We start from the raw sequence: 21,720 nt of genomic DNA, 5'->3' as shown, positions 1-21,720 counted from the left end.
AAAAAGCCAACTGGCACCCTTGCATATGCAAAAGGGCGAGTGGTCACTTACAATGAAAATGCAAAGAAAGCAAGCTAACTAAACTAATACAATATAGGATACGAAAGTAAGCTAGAAGGGGGTTGGATTGGGCATGCGGCCATGGGCAACAGGCCCTGGACAAGCATGACCGTTACACTATGCGTCGAGTATCATATACTCAACGATCGTTTACCCCGAGCGTTTATGCGATCGAGTAGCCAACGCAACACGATCGAGTATAACTTTTCTACACGATCGCATAGCCAAATCTAAACGATCGTTAGCTTGGGCTACAAAATGCGATCAACGATTCCTTGAAGCGAATTGCAACTCCCTGCATCTAAAACTTCATCACGAACGACTCAAACAAACAAAAACTTGAATACAAACTCGATAGCAAGTTAATTATGCCAAAAAACATAGGGGCCCTTACAAATTATATTACATCATTGCTGCACTCTAAACTCTTGTATCATTTAGAAAGCATGTAAATGTTGCATACAATCATGAGTTCCTTCACCCTTAAGGCTTAAACTCATAACTCAAGGTGGGAGTATATGAATGAGGTCTCACTTCCCAATCATAGCAATGTGGGATTCTCAAAGAAGGTTTTGTTTTGTTTTGATTTAAAACTTAAATTTTCACTAACAGTATTAGTTGATCGAAGTCAAATTTCCGATCAAATCGCCATCAGTTAGTTTTGATCGATTTTTCTTTGAAAATTTTTCAAATCAACACTGACTGACCCCTCTTATTCTCTAACCGAATGACTTCAATTTGGTTAGTCGATTCGATTTTTTGATCTATCATGCTCACCCCAATGAGATAGGGAGATTCGAACCACGACCCTTAGCACACTTGAATGTGAATTGAGCTATAATTGTATACAAATACTTTTTGAGTTATATTTGGTTGTTTTAAAATGTATTTTTTTTATTTGAATGTATTCTTTAAACTAAAAGGTTGCAGTTTTGTACTTGATATTTATATTTTTAAATTCAAAATTTATCTAAATATTCGTTTAATTAAAATTTATACTTATTCATGAACTTTATATTTGTTTTTAAAAAGATACTTTCAACTTTCAGAAGTTTGACACTAAATCATAAATATATATATATATTCTTACTTTTGATAGGGACCGTTAAAAAAATTCTTAAACTTTCAAGAGTTCAAATAATTTTAAAAAAATTCTAAAAATTAATAAAAATACCCAAACTTTCAGAAGTTATATTAACAAACTTAACCTTCGAAGAAATAATTTAAGTAGAGGGGGAAAATGTTTATTACTAAATCTGTATTGATTTTGTTAATTTTTGTTTGCAACTCTAATTATTTTATTTGATGTGATTAGTTAAGAATACTTTTCACAATTGAAATTTATATTATTTGTAGGTTTTTTAATTAAATTTATATATAGAAATTTCTTATGTCATCGTGGATAGAGTTTAATACTGTCGATGTCAATGAAAATATAAAGATTCTATGGAAATTTCGATAAAATATATATTTTTTGAAAAATAAAAAAATAAAAAAATAAATTTAAATTAATATATAAAAATTTCAAATAAATTAACCTGTCTATTTAGTGTTTATTGAATTTTTTCTATTAAAAATATTATTCATCCATCATGTCCATGTAGAAATATCAAAAAGAAAATTTAATAATAAAGTTACTGGTATAAACCTAAATACACGTAAAAAATAAACACGACAATTTAACGGAGGGATACACGTGTCAAGATATGATTGAATAGTCGTTTAGAAAAAAAATGGGCACGCTGTAGAGGAAACTCCCAATAGTTGTCTACACACATCCATGACCACGGCGAGCACAACACCACCGAACGATTCCCTAACCGCCACGTGTAGATATTACCACGTGGCATATAGTAATTGGCTATATTGCTCAACACTTTCCAGCTAGGATTATTTATTTACATAATAAATCCCCAAACTTCCCTCCCTCGTCTTCAGTGATACTATTAGTAGAAAGAAAAAACTTTTGATTTTCCATTAATATTTTCTCTCGTCAACTAAACAAAAAACAAACGGAAGCTCCGTCCATGGAGAATGCGATCCATGTTTTGCTGGTTTCGTTCTCCTTCTAAGTCGCCATTGTTCCTGTTTGTTACCTAATCTTTTTGCTTGATCCTCTTTTCCGTTTCGGGTTTCCAGATCATCTGCTTTTCCCGGTAGATTTTCTGTTTCGTACTCATGTTTTCTCGTGTAAATGATTGTTAATTTGAAGTTTTTTTCTTTCTGATTGTTCTATAATGTGGTTGAAGCGTCTTGAAATGAATGTTTATTGTGTTCTTTTCTTGTTTTGTTGCTGTTTGGGCAGAGCTGAAGAGTAGAGAATGGCGTCGATCTCAATGAAGTTCGGGTTATTGTTATTTGTTTTTTCTCTAATTTTCTATCCGTCGGATTCTGCGGTTTCTAGTATAGATCTGGGGTCTGAATCGGTTAAAGTTGCTGTCGTGAATTTGAAACCTGGACAGAGTCCAATTTCGATCGCGATCAATGAAATGTCGAAGCGTAAATCGCCGGCCTTGGTGTCCTTTCAATCGGGAACTCGTCTAATCGGCGAAGAAGCGGCTGGTCTCGTTGCGCGGTATCCTAATAAGGTGTTTTCTCAAATCAGGGACATGATTGGGAAGCCCTATAAGTATACTAAAAGTTTGGCAGACTCATTGTACTTACCATTTGATATTGTGGAAGATTCGAGGGGTGCTGTTGGTTTCAAAACTGATGACAATGTGACTATTTACTCGGTTGAGGAACTGTTGGCAATGCTTTTGGCTTATGCTTCGAATTTAGCGGAGTTTCACTCGAAAGTGCAGGTGAAAGATGTCGTGGTTTCTGTGCCACCATACTTTGGGCAAGCAGAGAGAAGAGCGCTACTTCAAGCAGCGCAACTGGCTGGGATAAATGTACTTTCATTGATCAATGAACATTCTGGTGCAGCGCTACAATATGGAATTGATAAGAATTTTTCCAATGAGTCGAGGCATGTTATTTTCTACGATATGGGTTCAAGCAATACTTATGCAGCGCTTGTTTATTTTTCGTCCTACAATGCGAAAGAGTATGGGAAGACTGTGTCGGTCAACCAATTTCAGGTAAAATTATGCTCAACCGGAGTCTTTGTAGCCATCGGTTGCTTTTCAAACTAATTATGTCTTATGCACTTGCTGGAGTTAAATTGTTTATTTTTGTCTGAATTTTTTTATTGGTAAAGGAAGAAAAGATTCTCAAGACCCTTCCTATGTACATATATATATAAATTCTTGAGAACTTTTATCCGAGAGAAAAAAGTTTTGTTGATAGTTTGTACTTATGAGTTTAGGTAATTTCGTGACTAAGGGCTTGGCTTGGTTTGACATCAATTCAAGTTGGCTGACAATGTCCAGAAGAACAGTAGGAAAATGGCGTTATCTATATTTAATTGTTACCCTTGCCATAGTTTATTCTTGGTAGGTGAAAGAACTGTCCTGGAAATGCAAATAAAGTATTGCACCAGTGCACCATACATGGTGAACGATGACCCTTTACAAAAAACTGGTACTTTGTAGTTTATTCTTGGTGATTAAAAAATGGAAGGTTTTATTATCGGCACACTTATTATTATTCTCTAAGTTGGGAATGTTCAGCCTTCGTTTTGCAATGGTAACTATTTTGTGGTTTTAAAATGGCTAGTGATATGACAGAGACAATTTTGGTTGCCTGTAGTTTGCCTCCCTTTTTTAATGCCCTTTTATTCTTTGATTTTTTTTTCTTAATAGAAGTTTGGTTCTTCACTAAAAAAAAGAAAAAAGATGTTTATGCCAATTTTCTTTCCCTACATGTTTGAGACCACTATTAGGGTAAAATGATAGTCTCTCATCACTTTTTTCGCTCTTTGTACTAGTTCTTCTGTGCCTTGCCATATCTTTATCTAGTTTGGCATGTCGTATAGGTGAAGGATGTTAGATGGGACCCAGAACTCGGGGGCCAGAATATGGAATTACGACTAGTTGAATATTTTGCTGATGAGTTCAATAAACAAGTTGGGAATGGTGTGGATGTAAGGAACAATCCCAAGGCTATGGCAAAACTGAAGAAACAAGTTAAAAGAACTAAAGAAATTTTGAGTGCAAATACAGCCGCTCCAATTTCAGTTGAATCTCTCTATGATGATCGAGATTTTAGGTAAGTAGATTTCTTCATAAGGAATCTTTTTTCAAATGTATGCATATATATTTGGCAATTTAAATGCTGTATATGCCATAGTATTCAACAAAAATAGCTTGATTTGTGGTATCATGGTTGAATATTTTAAATCTGTAGGGAAAAAGGACACTTTGGAAGAAAGTGTGAATCGTCTTGGTTATCTGTTTTGAAGGTTTCTAGACTGCTGAAAACATTGCACAAACTCAAGCAACAATTTTTACTGTCTTTATGTTCATTTTACATGATAGCCGTCCTTTCTTATTTACCAAATATGCATTTCCTGTGTGTAGTGCATCCCCATCTTGCCACTCATAAGTGGAATCATTAGTTTATCATGTCCCTGGCACTAAGAATTATGGATACGGTTGCTTTCTGAGTTTCCTGGTAACCTGTTTCTATTTCAGGAGCACCATAACACGGGAGAAGTTTGAAGAATTGTGTGGGGATTTGTGGGAGAAATCTCTTTTACCCGTGAAAGAACTGTTAAAGCATTCAGGTTTAAAGATGGACGATATATATGCTGTGGAGTTGATTGGAGGTGCTACACGGGTGCCAAAATTGCAGGTTGGAAGTCAACTGTCTTCCTTTATATTTCAAACATTATGTTTTGTTGTAGTTGTAGCTTTTATTCCTGTGTTTACTTTTCATTATCATCTTGCAACCTTCCAGTATGATGGATTTATCAATTCTCACCCTCCACATGCTGCTTGCTTTGCTTTTTCGTTGTAAAATTATCAAAGGAATAGAACTGCAATCTATCTCTACGGAATTCTCCTGTTTCCTTGGTAGATATATTTTCAACTAAAAATTGGCACCTGTATGTGCTGTCTTTCTTGTTCCTCAAAAGTAGAAGCCAATGAAGGAAAGAAAGGCTATTCCCTTTTTATTTATTTATTTATTTTTATTTTTTATTTATTTATTTTTATTTTTAACAAAACAAAGTTGAATGAAAAGGACAATACAAAAAGGAAAAAAAAATTGAAGAGTGAATGGAATCACCCCAATTAATACAAATGTAATTTCTAAATCATAGATAAAGCTTTATGCTTAATGCAATTTCGACTTGGGATGAATTTAATTCTATGTTCCCCTGTGGCATGCACCTACATGCCATGAGTGTGATTAGACTTGTGTATCATTAGACATGTTCTGTGTTCCCCTCTAGGAATTGACTTTTTCATTATTAGTTTAAAATAGATAGTTTGGTTTTAGTTGGTTAATTTTTTAATTTCTTTGGTTGAGTCTTCATAATTTTCTGTGAGAGTGAGAACAATTCCTTTTTTCCCCTTCTGACAGGCAACGCTCCAGGAGTTCCTTGGAAGGAATGAGTTGGACAAACATCTGGATGCTGATGAAGCTATTGTACTTGGTGCAGCTCTCCATGCTGCCAATTTAAGTGATGGAATCAAATTGAACCGTAAGCTTGGAATGGTGGATGGTTCTCCCTATGGATTTGTTGTCGAGTTAGATGGCCCCGATCTCTTAAAGGATGAGAGCACCAGGCAAGTGCTTGTACCGCGCATGAAGAAACTCCACAGTAAGGTAAATAAATGATATCAATCTACTAAAACATGAATCTTCAATAAAGTTCTTAACTATTTTTCTTACTGTACTACTTTTGGACTTGCATGTATCATAGATGTACAGATCAGTTGTCCACAATAAGGATTTTGAACTTTCACTTGCATATGAAAATGATCTTCTACCACCTGGTGTCAGCGTTCCCACATTTGCTCAATATGCTGTTTCTGGTTTGACGGACACTAGTGAGAAGTAAGGACTGTCAATGATCTGAGCAACTAGCAGATCTATTTAATCAAGCTGAGCCCGAGCTTAACAGATAATGTGCTGTATTTCAAATCTTACAGTGTGATTTCTTTCTATGTACTCTTTAGGTATTCTACTCGGAACTTGTCATCTCCCATCAAGGCAACATTACACTTCTCTCTCAGTAGAAGTGGAATTTTGTCTTTTGATCGAGCAGATGCTGTCATTGAAATATCAGAATGGGTAGATGTACCTAGGAAGAATATTTCAGTTGAGAATTCAACAATTGCTTCATCCAATGCAACAGTGGAGGATTCTGGAAATACTTCAGAAGGAAAGAATGACACGTTGATCCCTGAAAATGGTGGGGTTGATAGCACATCCAACCCTAGTACAGAGGAACAAGGTACACCTGAGCTTGCTACTGAAAAAAAGCTGAAAAAGCGAACTTTCAGAATTCCACTCAAGGTTAGTGCAGTGGCTATTGTATTGTGAATTATTAAGTTTATTAGCAATTAGACTTCTTGTCTCTTGTAGGAGTTAATCTGGTATGGATTAATATTGTTTTAACACTTGTTCTTCTCGTCATTCTTTGTTTTATTATATGATTTAAAGATCATTGAGAAGACCGCGGGGCCAGGAGTTCCTCTTTCCAAAGAATCTTTTGCTGAAGCCAAAAGTAAACTAGAAGCACTGGACAAAAAGGATGCAGAGAGAAGAAGAACTGCGGAGCTTAAAAATAACTTGGAAGGATATATATACGCTACCAAGGAGAAGGTTAGAGGTTCATCATTCTTAAATTCCTATGAGATCTTTTGTAGGAAGCATTAATAATATTAGTCAACTCTTATCCTATTAATTTCAATTAGAGGACTTGAAGTTGTCAAAACAGGAACTAAAAAGAAGAAGGAAATTCAAAGCAGGAACTACTATATCATTCAGTTTTTGGTTTTTGGTTATCTATTGTTTTGCATTAAACTATTTGCCTCCCCAAAAATTTCTTGTTTACTAATAGGTTGTTTACCTTCTCCACCTCATGGATATAATTGATCAACTGTACTCATCATTGTGCATCGAGGTGTAGGAGTAGGATGTATCTGAACATAAATACTAGTTTACATCGCTTAGGACCTCAACTCATTTTCCAATGTTTATTTCCATATTTATATCTGATAAGCATGTGGTTTGAAACTTTGAAGTTAAATAAGTTAACATTATGAACTGGATTTCTCTAACATGAATATATAAACTGTGAATAAATAAGTCAGGGTAAGCTAGAAACTGTGTTTCAGCAGATGCAAAGAGTATTACTGTAATTGGGCATGTCTATACATATCATTATTTGCTTCCTTGTTTAGACCTTTTAAGGGTAGAAGTACTGGAATATTTATATTTTATCACAATCAGATTCAGATCCACATTCTTTTATGCAAGAATGACACATTATTCATTTTTCAAAACCTGGTTCTGGGTTTCCTCTTCTATCCTTACTGCTGTACAATATCATCTGTAGGCCACCGTCTTATTCTTTGCAGCAGTTTTCTACAACTTCTGCAGCAATACTTCTATGGCTATGTTTATTGATTTGTTTATTCTTCATTCCAGTTTGAAACCTCCAATGAGTTGGAACAAGTTTGTACAAGTGAGGAGCGTCAAGCTTTTATTGAGAAACTTGATGAGGTTAGGATTTGTTTTGGCGGTATTGGGATGATGCTTGCCATGAAGCTTATATCACTACCCCCTTTTTTCCCCTTTCTTTAGGTACAAGATTGGCTATATATGGATGGTGAAGATGCTTCTGCTACAGAATTTCAAGAACGCCTTGACATGTTAAAAGGCATTGGTGACCCAATATTCTTTAGGTACTTATGAATAACAGGAGTGCCCTTTTTTTTTTATAAAGATTGACAGGAGTGCCTTATATGTCTGTAAATTGGACTGAGTTTAGCATCCCAATATTAGAGTGCTATGTTACCGAAGTTGACATTATGGCCAGTAAAGTTTTACATACCAATCTATTTTTAACGTAGATTGAAAGAGCTCACTGCAAGACCTCAGGCTGTTGAAGCAGCTCGCAAATATCTTCTTGACCTACAAACGGTAAGTCTTTTTATTATTTATTAGTTGTGTATTCATTTAGATTTACTTTTTTTGTCTGTGTTTCACGCGCATGCATGTGGAATCTTAATTGGCAAGACATTGAATGGTTCCATCAACCTAATGCCTGTTTTAAGACTTTTTAGGTTTCGGAAAACAACTTATCCCTTTCTGTAATACGTGGAAAAAATATTAGATTGTGTGCACTCTTCTAAGATGCAGGGTTACAATAGTATATAATAAAATCTTTTTTAGGAGTTTACAGAAAATCGGCCAACAAATATAACTTACTGTTCTCCCGTGGAGAGTTTACACGAAGAATATCCAACTAGAATTGATTAGATTTGGAGTATAATCATATTTCTTATCAACATTATTTGATCTCTTGGTGTTTCTGTTATCCTAATTTGTTTCATTCTTTAAGTATTCTGTTGTGATGATTAGGGTTCTTTTCTGGAAGGATTATGGCGTTTAGATATTGCTCTCTGGTTGTTCCTAAAAAAGATGATATTGGTCTCTATGCTCTAGTTGTAGTTTCTGTGACCAGATTATATTTATACCTTCCTAAGAACATCCTGGTTTCTTCTCTTATTTATCCATGGAAAATTCCTCTTTGTAGTGTTCTTGTGCCCTTTATGATGGAGAGGTCAAAGTTTGCTTCTCTATGTTTTATCATTAGTAGTATAATCTTTCTTCTGAGCAAAGAGATTATCTCCTGGGACGTCTTTACTTGCAAATCATAGTATAATTGTCTGGTTTCTTTACCCTTGTTTCTCCCTTTCTCTTCTCTGAACTGTGGAGGCTTAAAGGTTTTGGTTGATCACGCTTGGGGAGGGTTATTGGGTTGACTTTATTTAGGGACCTTCCATTTTGTCTTCAGTTATTTTATTTTTTGTGTGTGTTTTGAAGGATTAGAATCACTTGTGTAAATGCCCTTGTGCTTCTTAGTTGTGGATTTTCTTTTGGTATACTTTCAGTATCTGCATGACTCAAGGCTGAAGTATTGCCATGATGTAGGAAGTTGTATGAGTTTCTTCTTTTCAGGATAAAGGCCGATTACCTTGTCAAGTTGGTTTAATTGTTGTGTAGAATTCATGGTTAGAAAGAAAACGGAGAAGTTTTCAGGTTTTTATAATTTATATAGTACATGTACAGAAGTTTTAGGTCTAGTGCATTTTAACGCTTCTCCTTTTGGATTCATTCATCTGATCTAATCCTGTCCTTTATTTCTTCTTCTTCTTTTTTAATTTTAAATTTGTTCTTTTGTTTGATTACCAACAACTGAGGCTTTTTTATGTAATTTCTGTGGTCCCAAGGTTCGTTGTCTTTGTGAGCCTTTTTTTTTTTGGTTATATTTTCATCCTTGCAATTTGGTTTCTTCTAAAAACTTAATAAGAAATTTACCTTTTGGTCTTTTTGAGCAATTGCAGATCATACAAAATTGGGAGACCAAGAAACCTTGGGTTCCAAAAGAAAGAATACAGGAGGTAAGGTTTTGCATTGTGTTGTTTTCTTTTGTATTTTAGTATTTATGAGTTATTGATCTTGAATTGCTCTTTTGATCCATAGTTTTTGAGAAATTTTCTGTGTGGCTTGTCTAGGTAAAAAGTGATGGTGACAAGTTCAAGATCTGGTTGGATGAGAAGGAAGCTGAACAGAAGAAGTAAGTTATCACTTAAATCTCAATGTCTAGTTTCTTGCATCCCCCTGGTTCTCTTAAGTCTTGTGTTATTTTGCCTGTGCATGTACTCTCTTGGTATCCTGGTATGTTCATAATTACTACCGCTGACTTACTTCTGTTGGTTAGTTCTATCTACCGTAATAAGCGATTTGTCCTGATTAGCCGAATTGAGTATTTTTTTTCTCCATACAAACGGACTTTGTTAAAATAATACACAAGTGGATAGAAACAAAAGAATGACATGAACTAGATTGTTGGGGCTTTTTTGACTGGCTTCCTTCCAGACTTTTGTTTGTTGACTGAAATAAAGGGTTTGTTTGGATTGACTAAAGAAAAAATGTTTTTTTAAAAAATCATTCTTATTTAAACTCTTGTGATAAAAACTGTTTAAAATACACTTTGAAAGTGTTTTAAAAGTTATTTTGAGGGGTTTCCAACCACTTCAATTTTTTCTAAAATGACTTATTTTCAAAATTAAACATTTGAAAAGTTAAACAAAAACACCCAAAGTGTTGTTCAGTAGACTTCTAAATTAATCTATTAATGTGGAAGTTAATCTTGCCTCTTGATATGAGGAATTGACGTTGATATTTCAGATTCTTTGACTAGATTATTTTTAGAGTCTCGAAAGTCATTGGAAAAAAAGAAGTATGAATTTTGGTTTGGACTTTATGACCCAGAAAAATGTGACGCTATTCAGTGATTATCATTTCAATATGATGCTTCTATATTTATCATGTGTACGTTTGAAGGTGCTTTGAACGCTTCAAATATTATTCCCTAATTCCTAATATATTGCCTATCAGTTGTCTTTTGAATTGATGCCTATTATTTTCCTGGATTTCCCAAATTTATATGCTAATTGCTATGAATGGGATGGTTTTGTCCTGGTTCGCTGTTTTGTATGTAGAGATGGTGATTACAGTTTAGTGGGCGATTTTTTCTCTGCCAACTCAGTTCTTTTTCAATGTGTGTGTGTGTGTGCGTGTTTTTCTTTTTTCTTTTTAAAAATTATATTACCACTTTTTCCTTGCACTCTGGTTGTAGATTAATTATAAACTTTCTAGTGCACTTTTATTTTTCCAAAAAAGGGTAGAGGGGGAGATTATAACTTAATGCCTCGACCTCTCACAATTCCCCTTTTTGAAATTTAGTGTGCCCCTCTGCTAGAGGTAACAAGCTCACGCTACTGAGCTCGGCTTCTAGTGATCACTTTTATTTCTTCCTAAAACTATTATTTGCTTTAGAACATTATCAAAATGAATACTAGTTTGGAGTATATTGGATTGATTTACGAACCCGTACTACTACATTATAGCAAAAATGACTAAAGGGTTCTTTTCTCTGTAGGATTTCGGCATCTAGCTCACCAGTATTTACATCCGAAGATGTATACTCGAAGGCTTTTAACATTCAAGAAAAGGTATTTTGCTGCTCTCCATTTGAATCTAAAAAAACAATCCAACTCTTCATTCAATATATAGATAATGTGACAGCTACCCTCTTAACCATTAAATATATGCTAGGAAAACCCTTTCTTTTTTTCCTTTTTCTTTCCCATTTGAACTTTTCTCTCCGGCATCTAATGATCTAAAAAATTATTTTTCACATTGTGCCATTCTCCAATACTACTGCTATATAACTAAAATCTACATACATACAGGTTTCTAGCATCGACAAGATTCCCAAACCAAAGCCTAAGATCGAGAAACCTGTGAACGAATCAGAGAGCAGTAAAGAAGAGGTGAAAAACGGCAATTCATCAACTGATGAGAGTTCACCCCAAGGTGACCAATCAGCCAAGGACTCAGAGATTCCAGCAAGTGAAAATGCCCAGTCCGAGTCTGAATCCCAACCCGAATCGAATGAACACGATGAGTTATAATAAATTAATGATAGGTAATTAGTTCAAGTTTTGATTCGCTGCCTCCCAAATTCTAGATATGTAGCATTAATTGGCCTAAACGAATTGTTGAGTTGAGATCCTGAGGAAAATAGAGAATGGTAAGTGAGAGCAGATGTGCATACTTGCATTTGTGTAACAGGGGACAGTCCATTCTATGCCCACTTCACTAAAACGTAGCTCTAGCTTATACGTCGATAACTTTGCTAGTTTTGTTTATTTGTTTGACAGATACCAGAAATTTTTTTGAGTAAAAAATTCATGCATTAATGATATTAAGGAAAAAGAAGAAAAAGCAAACGTTTTCACATTTCTGCCGAACTTAACTTATTTCAACATTATTTTTGCTAACGAGAGAATGTTAGTTAAAATGAGTAGTTCAACGATAATTGTCTTTCCATTTCTGCATTTGTGCTAAAAAAAAATGAAAAGATGTCATGTCCTCAATTTAAAAGAATGTTCATCTTATTTTTGTAAATAGAAGAATACGCATATGCCAATTAGTTAATATTATAAGGAGATGATATATATATACACACACAACATTGTGTGAAACTAAAAGTAGATGGAATGAACGTTTTGTGAGTGTATGGAGGGATATAAGTGAGGAACAGTGTGTTTATAGAGAGAGAGATTGTAGAGTAGCTAGTTGAAATGGTGAAAAAGCCAGTGGATGAAGTTCATGCAAAGCTAAAATTAAACAAGTCTTTTCTTTTTTACTATGGAAATTTATGGAAAAAAAATACCTTTTTAGTCTTGAGTTTTTAAGAATGTGTGCATTTGGTCGGTCATTTTAGTTCAGAATAGGTTTAAAAGTTCCCTCAAATTATAATCTCGAGATAGTGATGTGGAAAGATGAGTTGAAAAATAAATATATTTTAAAATCTCACTCATCTTTTTCCTCTCTCCTCTTCCCCATCTAAAGATTCTACTCGGATTGATTCATTGTGCATAATCTGCAAACCAGAAGAAAATGCTTGGATACGTGTTTTGGCCCCAATCTAACTTACACCAGATCCTTTCCCACCATTATCTCCCTTATTATTCTCCTCATCTCTACAACACCATCCCATGAACCCAGCTCCATTTAGCAAGCTTACCATGAAAGAATAGTGCTTAGAATTTGGCACAATATTACTTTCTTTCATACAGTTCCATAAAAACTGCCGTATTTCAACTGAGTTGCTGCGATTGCAAGCAGAAAGTAAGAAAAGAAGAATTGTAACTTGATCTGGTCCCATGGTGGTTGTACCCACTAAGCATGGAGTTTCAACACTTCAAATCAGGGTATGGGACTTCAGAAAATATCAATTTAGCATAACTCAAGTTGCCATTTTTGGCATACATGTCGATTAGACTCCCAAAGACGACATAGTTTTCAATCCCACACCCAATTTTTATGACCAGAGAATAAAAGATGTCCCCCTGTTTTAGAGTGGCAAGATCGGCACATGAACTCAAAGCCAAACTGAGTGAAAAACTGTCAAGTTCATGGTCATTCTGATACATTTGATGATGCATTTGATTGCCTTTTCCCCTACACCAATTCAATCATACATATGAAATTGTTTATGTCAATAAAGGAGCCAGAGAAACTCACAACCACATGATTTTCAGGAAGTGAAATCGAAACCGAGGACGTTGAAGAGGACATTCTCGACCTGAAATCAAAATATGCACAATGAATCAATCCGAGTAGAATCTCTAGATGGGGAAAGATGAGAGATATTTAAAGATATATTTATTTTAGAACATCTTGTGACCATTTAGGCGAATATAATTTGAGAGATCTTTTAAATTTTTTTTCTTAGAGACCAAATACACATTCGTGAAAACGGTATTTTTCTCTAACTCAAACATAAAAAAAAGTCAAGAGAGGAGGAATATATTTGAGAAATAATGCAAGAATGGGGTCAATTGAAAGCGTAAGTTTGTGTTTTTATTCTCAAATGTTAAAGTATAAATACAAAATCAAAAGTCCCTAAGTTTAAATTTCTAGAATTTTGTACTTAAAAAAAAATCTAAAATTTAATTCTTTGTCGCTCCCTCTTTTCTATTCATGCCCTATTATCATCCTTCATATTGTACTTACCTCCTAAAGGGTCGTTTGGTTAGAGAATTTTCTACATGAAAATTGATACATGCATCCAAAATCCAGGTTTATTTCATAGTTTTTAGCACTTAACTTGAAAATATTATACCCAAGCATCTTCATTTCCAGACAAAACGGTAAGTTTTCTCATTTTCCCTTTACATCTGTTTTTCATTTTATATATAATTTCGTTGAGTATAGTTAATTAATTTATTAATATTAATTTGAAAAAATTATTATAGACATTTATTTTAATAAAATAATAATAATCTATTAAACTATTTACTTAATTAATTTTACAATAAAAATTTATTAAATAATGCAATTATTTTTTAAAAATTTATTAAATAATGCAATTATTTTTTTACATAAATAAATAATTAATTAGCTAATAATATATAAAATATATTTAAATAGTAAATTAGGATTAGTTAAATTTAATTAGTACAAGAATTTATTTTTCAATAATAATGATTGATCATTTGTTATTTTTTTTATAATCAAACTATTATTTATTGAGATCAATTTTAATTTGATGTTTCATTATAAACATATAATCATTATTAATTATTTACATTCAGTTAATTATTTATTGTGATTAATTTATGTATCTTATTTATAAAACTTTTTTAATATTCTCTATTAATATGACGATATATTAATTGGTTGATTTTAATTCTATATTACTCAATTTCAAATATTTATAATTAAAATTATTATTGATTTTTAATTAATTAATTTTTATCAATATATTGAATGATATTTATTTTTTTAACTAATTAAACTATTACAATTATATAAGATTGTTATGCTTAATTTCATAAATTATATACAAACATTATTTTTGTTCATAAAATTTTAATAGCATTTCCTATACACAACCAAACACAATCATTTTTTATTTCCATGTATTTTACTCCCAGATATCATATTCTTAAACATATGTAAAATCTTAGACCAAACGATCCATAGAATCTTTCGTTTCCCTCAAATACATTGATGGTGAGAAGAGAGAAGCAACAACTTTCCATAATTTCCAAATTCCATCTCCCTCTCTCTCCCCAAACTTATTTAATATTTAAATGTGACTTTTTGTAGTATAATAATTACAAAGATGAAGATTGAACTTAACCTCTAAGGAAGAAGATCATAAGTTCGAATTTCAATGGTTAAAAATTGAAACAAACCTTTAGAAATCTTAAATGATCTTTCTAGAACATATACTAATGTTCAAAGAAAGGTGAAATATGTTACTTTTATCATATGTACTACTATTTTATAAATCACTACCACATCACTTTTTCATTTTCATTAAAATGAAAATACTGATAGATTAACAGTTTTGAAATTATCCTTGTATAATTCAAGTAAAGTATTATTTTCTACATGGAACTGCAAACAACCTCAAACCCACACGATTATATGTAATTTAGTGCCTCTTATTGTACAAATTTCAACTACAATACTTCCCAAGAGTTTCAAATGCAGAAGGGGAAAAAAAAACTTTAAAGTTAAATACTCCTAAAAAAGAAAGATACAGAAAATGACGAGGAGCAAAGATCAAACTCAATTCAATATATACAGACACACGAGCGATGAGCAAGCTGAACATTCAATCATAATATTCTTCCAAAACTATACCAAACAATTAAGAGGATCTTGGAATATATATAAATTGTCCTAATTTTTTTGTTTTTTTCTAGTTTGTGTATAAATACCTATGCTTACACCTTATATATTCCGTTTCCACAAGTCCGCGAGCTACTTTTCCGTCCAGAAAGGTAACAAAACAATCTTTTTGTATTGAAGAACTATATGGCGTTGTTGTGTTAGCTACTTTCCAAGATTTCGTACATAGGAAACCGAGGAAGTCGATATGGGGATGATGATACTGTTTCATTACTTACTCTAGAAAAGGGAAAGCCAATGTTTTCTTCTCGGCGTTCTTGTAGGAAGATCTGAATGAAGATTTAATGGAAGAAATCTTAGCCAACAGTAAGAAAAGGTAATGGAATAGGAAACAACCAGGGCAGTCTAATTGGGTATATATCACCTCCACTGGCGTACAACGAATTGTAATGCACTTCACACCAAAAGCTCAGCCAAAGTTCTGTCAACATGAAAGGATTGCCAAAATTAGATCAAATATAGAGATCACTAACTCATTTGGATAAGAACTAGAGGCTTGAGAGTCCGGAATACGCATAATGCCTCAATCAATATTCTAAATTGTGATGCAGATATGTTGTACAGAGGTAAAAATGTGACAAAAATTCAAGCATGGTATTGGTGGCAACGTTCTTGGTTCAACTTTCAAGGGTGTTGTTGTCATCTAGTTTCCAAGAGGAGTCCTGCTGTCTATATGATTATTTCAGTCCCTCTCAAATGATATTAAGTTATTAGTACTAAGCGCAATATTTCTTTTCAAGTTGTTCCATGAAAATAGCACTCTGATGAAGACATTTTAAAAGATTGTTTTTTTAATTATTTAAAAAGAAGAAATGAGAAACAAGAAACAAAAATGAGAAATTAATTAATTAATTTTTTTTTTAAAAGGAGGTTATTATGAAAATGGTTTAAAAATCCCAGCTGTTAGAACATATTTACCAATTATTAGAATGCTACAAAGAACTGCTTTTGAGGGAATCTGCAAAACTACTTATCAAGTGGCGCAATTATTTATCAGAAGTGTTTAAACTCCCAAACAGGAAGGCAGTGTTGGACAAATTGCTTACTAGAACTTTTTCCACCTTGCAACCTAAATAACAGTCTGATAATCAGTCCACAAATTTCAGTGATATTTTAACAGGGTTTAAAATTCAAGTATCTTCCTAATTAATGGGTAACGTATAAGGTCCTTCAGATTAAAGATATATCAATTCAATCATAATAATTTAACTGATATGTAATTGAAATCTTTACCTTTGTTGGGATTGTTGTCTTTGGGAAGGATCTCGATATAACAGGTGTCTCGGAAAGATGTGACTAAGCAGATTTTTGCAGCAAACTACAAATTAACAAAATCAATAGTCACAAAATAAACAATAGTAAGAGAGCATCAAAACAGCAGAAACAATATCGACATGGCATACACATGAGTTGCTAAAGACTTGGCTAAAATGCTAGAAAAGAGAGCCAAATTATCATCAAAGAGAGTTCTATTACATTGCAGATACGAGACCACAAGATCAACGCTAACAGCTATGAAGGTGTCACAATTTGAACCGTGCTTGTCCATATACCCGTTCATCAATAAAAACAAATCCATACCCAGGGAATGATAAAAAATTCAAATTGGAGTTATGTCTTCTGATTTCACTTCTCATAGTTTTTCTTCGAAATGTCACTGATTTGCAATATATGTTTCTTGTTTGTATGGAAAGAGATAATTATTGTTTTTTCCATTTCAAAAATGAAAAAAATGATTATATATCCACGAATTTCTGTTTGGGCACTTGCATGAGTAAACAACAGTCGCAGGAAAGCCTTCAAGCGAAATATATGGGAGGGTCAGCATTTGAAGGAACAATAGTGTCCCCAGGAAGTAGCGTGGGGAATTACAACACTTACAAGACAAAAACACGTGAGTACACAACATACGCCGACACATAAAAGATATAATTTTTTTCCCTTTGAAAAAGGAAGAAAGAAAAGAAGAAAGACAGGTGGAGGGAAACAAAATCCACTGAACATTTGTCTGGAACAGCTTTAAGTGCATTGAAACACATTGTGGTGAATACGAAAGGATCTTCCAGCGAAACAAATATGACACACGAGGTTATAAATATTAGAAACTTAGGTATTGGCAAAGGAAATTTTTACACGAAAGCCTTCATAAGAAAATGTAAGGAAAATGAATTGTATCTTTTAACCCAAACTCCTAGCAGCGCAAGAAGATTTCATAGAAAGGAGTTTCACAGCATTTACATAAGAATTAGGCATTCAACATACTCTGTCTGCAGCTGCTTGTAGAGTAACGTGATCTCCCCATTCACCTGATCTAGTGAGATGCAAAGTTTTGTGTTAGAATTTGAAGAAGCAGTTACTCAATTCATAAGACAAGCTAAGCCATCTTGAAAGAGGAGAAGTCAACAAGCGTAGTCATAGATAACTAACTTTTTCATCTTCTTGAGGTAGGTTTTGTACTTCATTGGAACATAGCCTTCGTATAGTTTTCTGAATTTCTTTAACTGGCGTGGGAGGAAAAGAGGAAATTATGCAATGAGAAATATGTGGCAAGTGGGTTTTCAAGTTTTTTACCATAAGTGAAGCGAAACTGGAATAAAGCATGAAATTGGGGGAAAAAGGAGATACAAGCAATAGGGACGGCTATTGAAAGTTAGATGCTATGCTTCATAAAGTGCAGGATACTGGTCTGAATAGGCAAGAACGGTGTTCAATAAAATTTACTGCACTAGTGAATTTGATATACAGAAACAGTACCACAGACAAAACACAACTAAGAACTGGGTAATGAAGCAAAGGAACTAGTAACAGAAAGCCAGTAGCTTTTCTCTTATTCAGTTCCATACTTAGTTTTGGAAAAGAGAGTTGAAAACTGTGAAAAATAATTTGCTAAAGGTGACTTGATTTCCTCCCACAAACTATTGTGCTAGATATAAAGAAAGATTCAAACAAAATTGAAATTTTCCAGACCTCCAGTACCAATAACCCCTATCTCACATATTACAGTCGTCAGTCAATCCCTTGGGGACTTAATAGTCATTTATCAAATTCTATATACATTTATTTTAACCAACATTCATTAAGCAATCTATGACCAAGTAACAGCGATAGAACAACTTAAATGATTAGACGCATGAGTGGAGTTTAATTTACAGCACCTGTTTGATGACTGCCTTTCTTACATGCTTGTGGTAATCAGGATTTCGAAATAATTGATCTGCTAATGCCCGAAACTATTAATACATTAAAAAGATATGTTATTTGAAATATCATGAGATGAATAAACAATAAAATGCAGGATAATTATAAATTTCAATACAAAAAGATATTGGAAAGAACTTATTAAAACCTGGCAATTCCCATCACCTTCCATCTGTAGCTCCGCTAAACCATATGTGACAAGTCTGTTAAAAAAAGGACTCACTATGATCAATAAAAGCTACCTTGTATGCTCGCTAAAGAACAAAGCACAGTAAGTCAAAATTTGATTGTCAAATCTTCAGCCAATATAATGAGAGCAAGTCATTTTTTTAGCATTAGACTGTTCCTTGAAGTTAATGTTCTTGGATGTAGCACCAGATAAATCAATACCTTCCTGACAGCCGTTCATGGTCTAAGGTTGCATCATTCACGTTTGGTATCTCCCCATTAACCCGAGGAGTATGCTGCCATGATCATAACAGATCAGCACTTTTAACTATGATAAAGAAATTATATGGACCAACATTGTTCCTGCTATCTTATGGAAAATATGGGACAAAAGAAATGCTAGGATTTTCAACGACAAAGCCAAATCCACCAAAGAAGTACTCCATTTTGTTGTTTTCAATGTTTTCTTTTGGTGTAAATCTTTACCAGCACTACAAAGCCATAGTTTCTCTTTTTTGTTGACAATTGGAAACATCTTTTGTATTCCCTACAAGGCTATAACCTGGGATCCTTTTGTATACCTTGGATATTTTCATTCTATCAATGAAATTGTTTATAATCCAAAAATTATTATTCTATTTTTTTACAATTTCATTCAATCAATGAAATTGTTTTTCATTATTTTTTGAGAAAAGAACAAGTCTTGAGTACTACATTCAATGACCTAGCAGCTTTCATGTTCAAGAACAGTTTACCCAATTAGTTAATTACCTAACTAAAACTGGTATTTACAGTTTAAATTCAATGGGCCATTTAAATTCAGTAGAACATTGCATTCACAACATGGATAACATTTAACAAGAGTAAAAAATCCAATTATTGTAGCAATTAACGAAGTAGAAAGAAGTTAGTACAGGGATGGAATCCAGATGGGAGAGTCTCTTCCCGAGCTTGTTATCAAACTTCAAGTTTTCTTCCTCTGCCAAGATTCTGGCAATTGTATGATCATCCTCAGTGTCTTGAAAGCTGCTATTCAAACTTGAGCTTGAGCTTACACTTACGTTGCTGTAGTTATCAGTCATATTACCTTGACAGCCACAAGTTGCTAGAGAATATAAGAAAATAATGTGGATTAGAGAAATAAATCAATGTAAAACTTATCCAACCTCACTATAAAAGGTGTTTCTTTTCTTTTCTTTCTGAAAAGAACAATTGTATTACATAATTACAGAGAAAGAGGGGTGGAAATTTTATCAGACTTGTAAGGTAAAGAGATGAGATTAGAATAAGCTCATCACAAGGATGGAGCCGTAAATTTTCTTAGGAACGGACAGAAATTTATATAATTTTCTCAACCCAAGACAAAGGAAGACCAAAGACATTACCAAATCCCAGGCCTCATCAATCCCCCATCCTAAAGTTACTTAAACTTTAAATTCCTAACTTTCCCAAACTATCAAAAATGGAAACTGGGAAAGACCAAAGTCATCCAGATGATTCTAGTCTAGTAATATCACAAATTATTTAAGAAAAGACTTAAAAATTGACGCTTCAAACAGATGCCACTACTTTAAACCACATTTTCTGCGAATGCTGCAAGAAATTTAGAAAAGGAGAGTATGCATCCGGAAATCAAACTTCACTTCTCATATCAGTTATCAAATATCGAGATAGATCAGAAGAGAAATCGCAACTAAAATTCTTATATCAGTTATCAATCTAATAACAGTAGATCGAATGCACCACATATTTCACTATTCTAAAATGCGACAAAATTTTCTCACCAATCAGAGCAAGCTACGACAACAATTAAAACTAGATGGTAAACAAAATCAAAATATCTTAACCGAGGGTTACCACAGAATACCTAAAATTGAAACCGGAAGCAATTAAAGTGAGATCGAGTCGATTTGCTGCTGAGAAAATCAATGGGGTTCTAAGCTCAAACTCCGGCGATGAATTATCGCAAAAAATATGACAATCAAATCTGGACTAATCCTTCAACTTGACATAAATTCAGCAACGAGAAACGGAGCGATCGAATTCTCCAGTTTCTGTACGATCCTTTCCCGGCACCCAAACACAGCTTAGCCAAGCTTAAGCTTGAAGAAAATGAGACGAAGAGAAAAGTTGCAAATTTGGGTAAGTGTTCTATATATATGAGTGTACGTAACGCAAGTACATTTGTGCCATAAATGCATAAATTAAATCTTAGAAAACTTAGAACATAATTTGTGTGTTAAAATTTTAAGTTATTTCCAATTTAATACAAAAAGTTTTAAAATATTTTGTTCTAGTCCCTCACATCTTAATTAGTTCTAGATTTGGTTGTTGCAGCAAAAAATATGTGGAAATTTAATTTAATGCGAAATGCATATTTATATGAAAATTTTAAAAGGTTTTAGTTCTTTCCATCAAATCCTACTAAATGAAGGACTATGAAAGACTATCCAGTAGGTGTATTCATGGGTTGGATTGGATTGAGCTGAAAGACTTTTTAAACAAAACCCAATTATTCGAGGGTAAATTTTTTAACTTAAATAACTCTTATTAAAAATGAACCTAACCCAACCCAACTATGAAATATTTGGCTTGGATTGGTTCGGGTTAATCGGATCATTTGTTTAAAATTTTGTTCTAACAAGAAGCACAACGTAAATATATAAAAGTCTTATTTAATTATTTTCATATATTGAATTAAGATTAACAACTCAATTTCAATTTATGTAGTGAAAAGTTTCTTTCTAAAGTGCAAAGAAACTACTTTTGAGAGTTGTTGAAGAATAAATTATTGAAAAAATATGAAATTAAATTAAATTAAAATCAATATATGTATAAATAATTGTGTTATATGTAATAAAAAATATATTTTAAAGTTAATAATAAATTCGG

At 33.2% G+C, this 21,720-nt stretch overlaps 2 protein-coding genes across 3 annotated transcripts; one reads left to right on the top strand and one right to left on the bottom strand.

Moving 5' to 3' along the window:
• The first annotated feature begins 1,991 nt into the window (after window positions 1-1,991).
• LOC120085806 (heat shock 70 kDa protein 17) lies at window positions 1,992-11,977 on the top strand. The gene is made up of 15 exons (XM_039042004.1): window positions 1,992-2,216; window positions 2,366-3,143; window positions 3,980-4,212; window positions 4,638-4,797; window positions 5,530-5,775; window positions 5,873-6,006; window positions 6,129-6,468; window positions 6,616-6,777; window positions 7,606-7,680; window positions 7,762-7,862; window positions 8,031-8,100; window positions 9,528-9,584; window positions 9,699-9,760; window positions 11,129-11,201; window positions 11,442-11,977. Exons 2-15 carry the CDS (start codon window positions 2,382-2,384, stop codon window positions 11,661-11,663), a joined length of 2,697 nt encoding a protein of 898 aa, XP_038897932.1. The 5' UTR covers window positions 1,992-2,216; window positions 2,366-2,381; the 3' UTR covers window positions 11,664-11,977.
• A 3,307-nt stretch (window positions 11,978-15,284) lies between these two features.
• LOC120086659 (OVARIAN TUMOR DOMAIN-containing deubiquitinating enzyme 11) lies at window positions 15,285-20,977 on the bottom strand. Of its 2 annotated transcripts, XM_039043399.1 has the most exons (10): window positions 20,696-20,976; window positions 19,743-19,933; window positions 19,051-19,124; window positions 18,809-18,863; window positions 18,618-18,692; window positions 17,890-17,963; window positions 17,725-17,773; window positions 16,696-16,780; window positions 15,827-15,883; window positions 15,285-15,731 (listed from the first exon to the last, which is right to left on the bottom strand). In XM_039043399.1, the coding sequence occupies exons 2-10, from the start codon at window positions 19,908-19,910 to the stop codon at window positions 15,682-15,684; spliced, it is 687 nt and encodes a 228-aa protein (XP_038899327.1). In that variant the 5' UTR covers window positions 19,911-19,933; window positions 20,696-20,976; the 3' UTR covers window positions 15,285-15,681. The 2 variants fall into 2 exon arrangements, with proteins under 2 accessions (XP_038899327.1, XP_038899328.1); XM_039043400.1 differs by lacking the exons at window positions 17,725-17,773; window positions 17,890-17,963 and having other exon boundaries at window positions 20,696-20,977.
• Window positions 20,978-21,720: the final 743 nt, after the last annotated feature.

Source organism: Benincasa hispida, chromosome 9 (genome assembly GCF_009727055.1).
Source record: "Benincasa hispida cultivar B227 chromosome 9, ASM972705v1, whole genome shotgun sequence".
In the NCBI taxonomy this organism is placed as follows: domain Eukaryota; kingdom Viridiplantae; phylum Streptophyta; class Magnoliopsida; order Cucurbitales; family Cucurbitaceae; genus Benincasa; species Benincasa hispida.
This window is presented reverse-complemented; position numbering and strand designations above follow the sequence as displayed.

Coding starts and splice junctions, on each gene's coding strand:
- LOC120086659 (XM_039043399.1), bottom strand. CDS start 19,910: ATGACTGATAACTACAGCAACGTAAGTGTAAGCTCAAGCTCAAGTTTG. Junction 19,125..19,742: donor CCCATCTGGATTCCATCCCT/GTACTAACTTCT, acceptor TGATCATGGCAG/CATACTCCTCGGGTTAATGG. Junction 15,884..16,695: donor AGACAACAATCCCAACAAAG/GTAAAGATTTCA, acceptor TCATGTTGACAG/AACTTTGGCTGAGCTTTTGG.
- LOC120085806 (XM_039042004.1), top strand. CDS start 2,382: ATGGCGTCGATCTCAATGAAGTTCGGGTTATTGTTATTTGTTTTTTCT. Junction 6,007..6,128: donor TTGACGGACACTAGTGAGAA/GTAAGGACTGTC, acceptor TGTACTCTTTAG/GTATTCTACTCGGAACTTGT. Junction 6,469..6,615: donor CTTTCAGAATTCCACTCAAG/GTTAGTGCAGTG, acceptor TATGATTTAAAG/ATCATTGAGAAGACCGCGGG.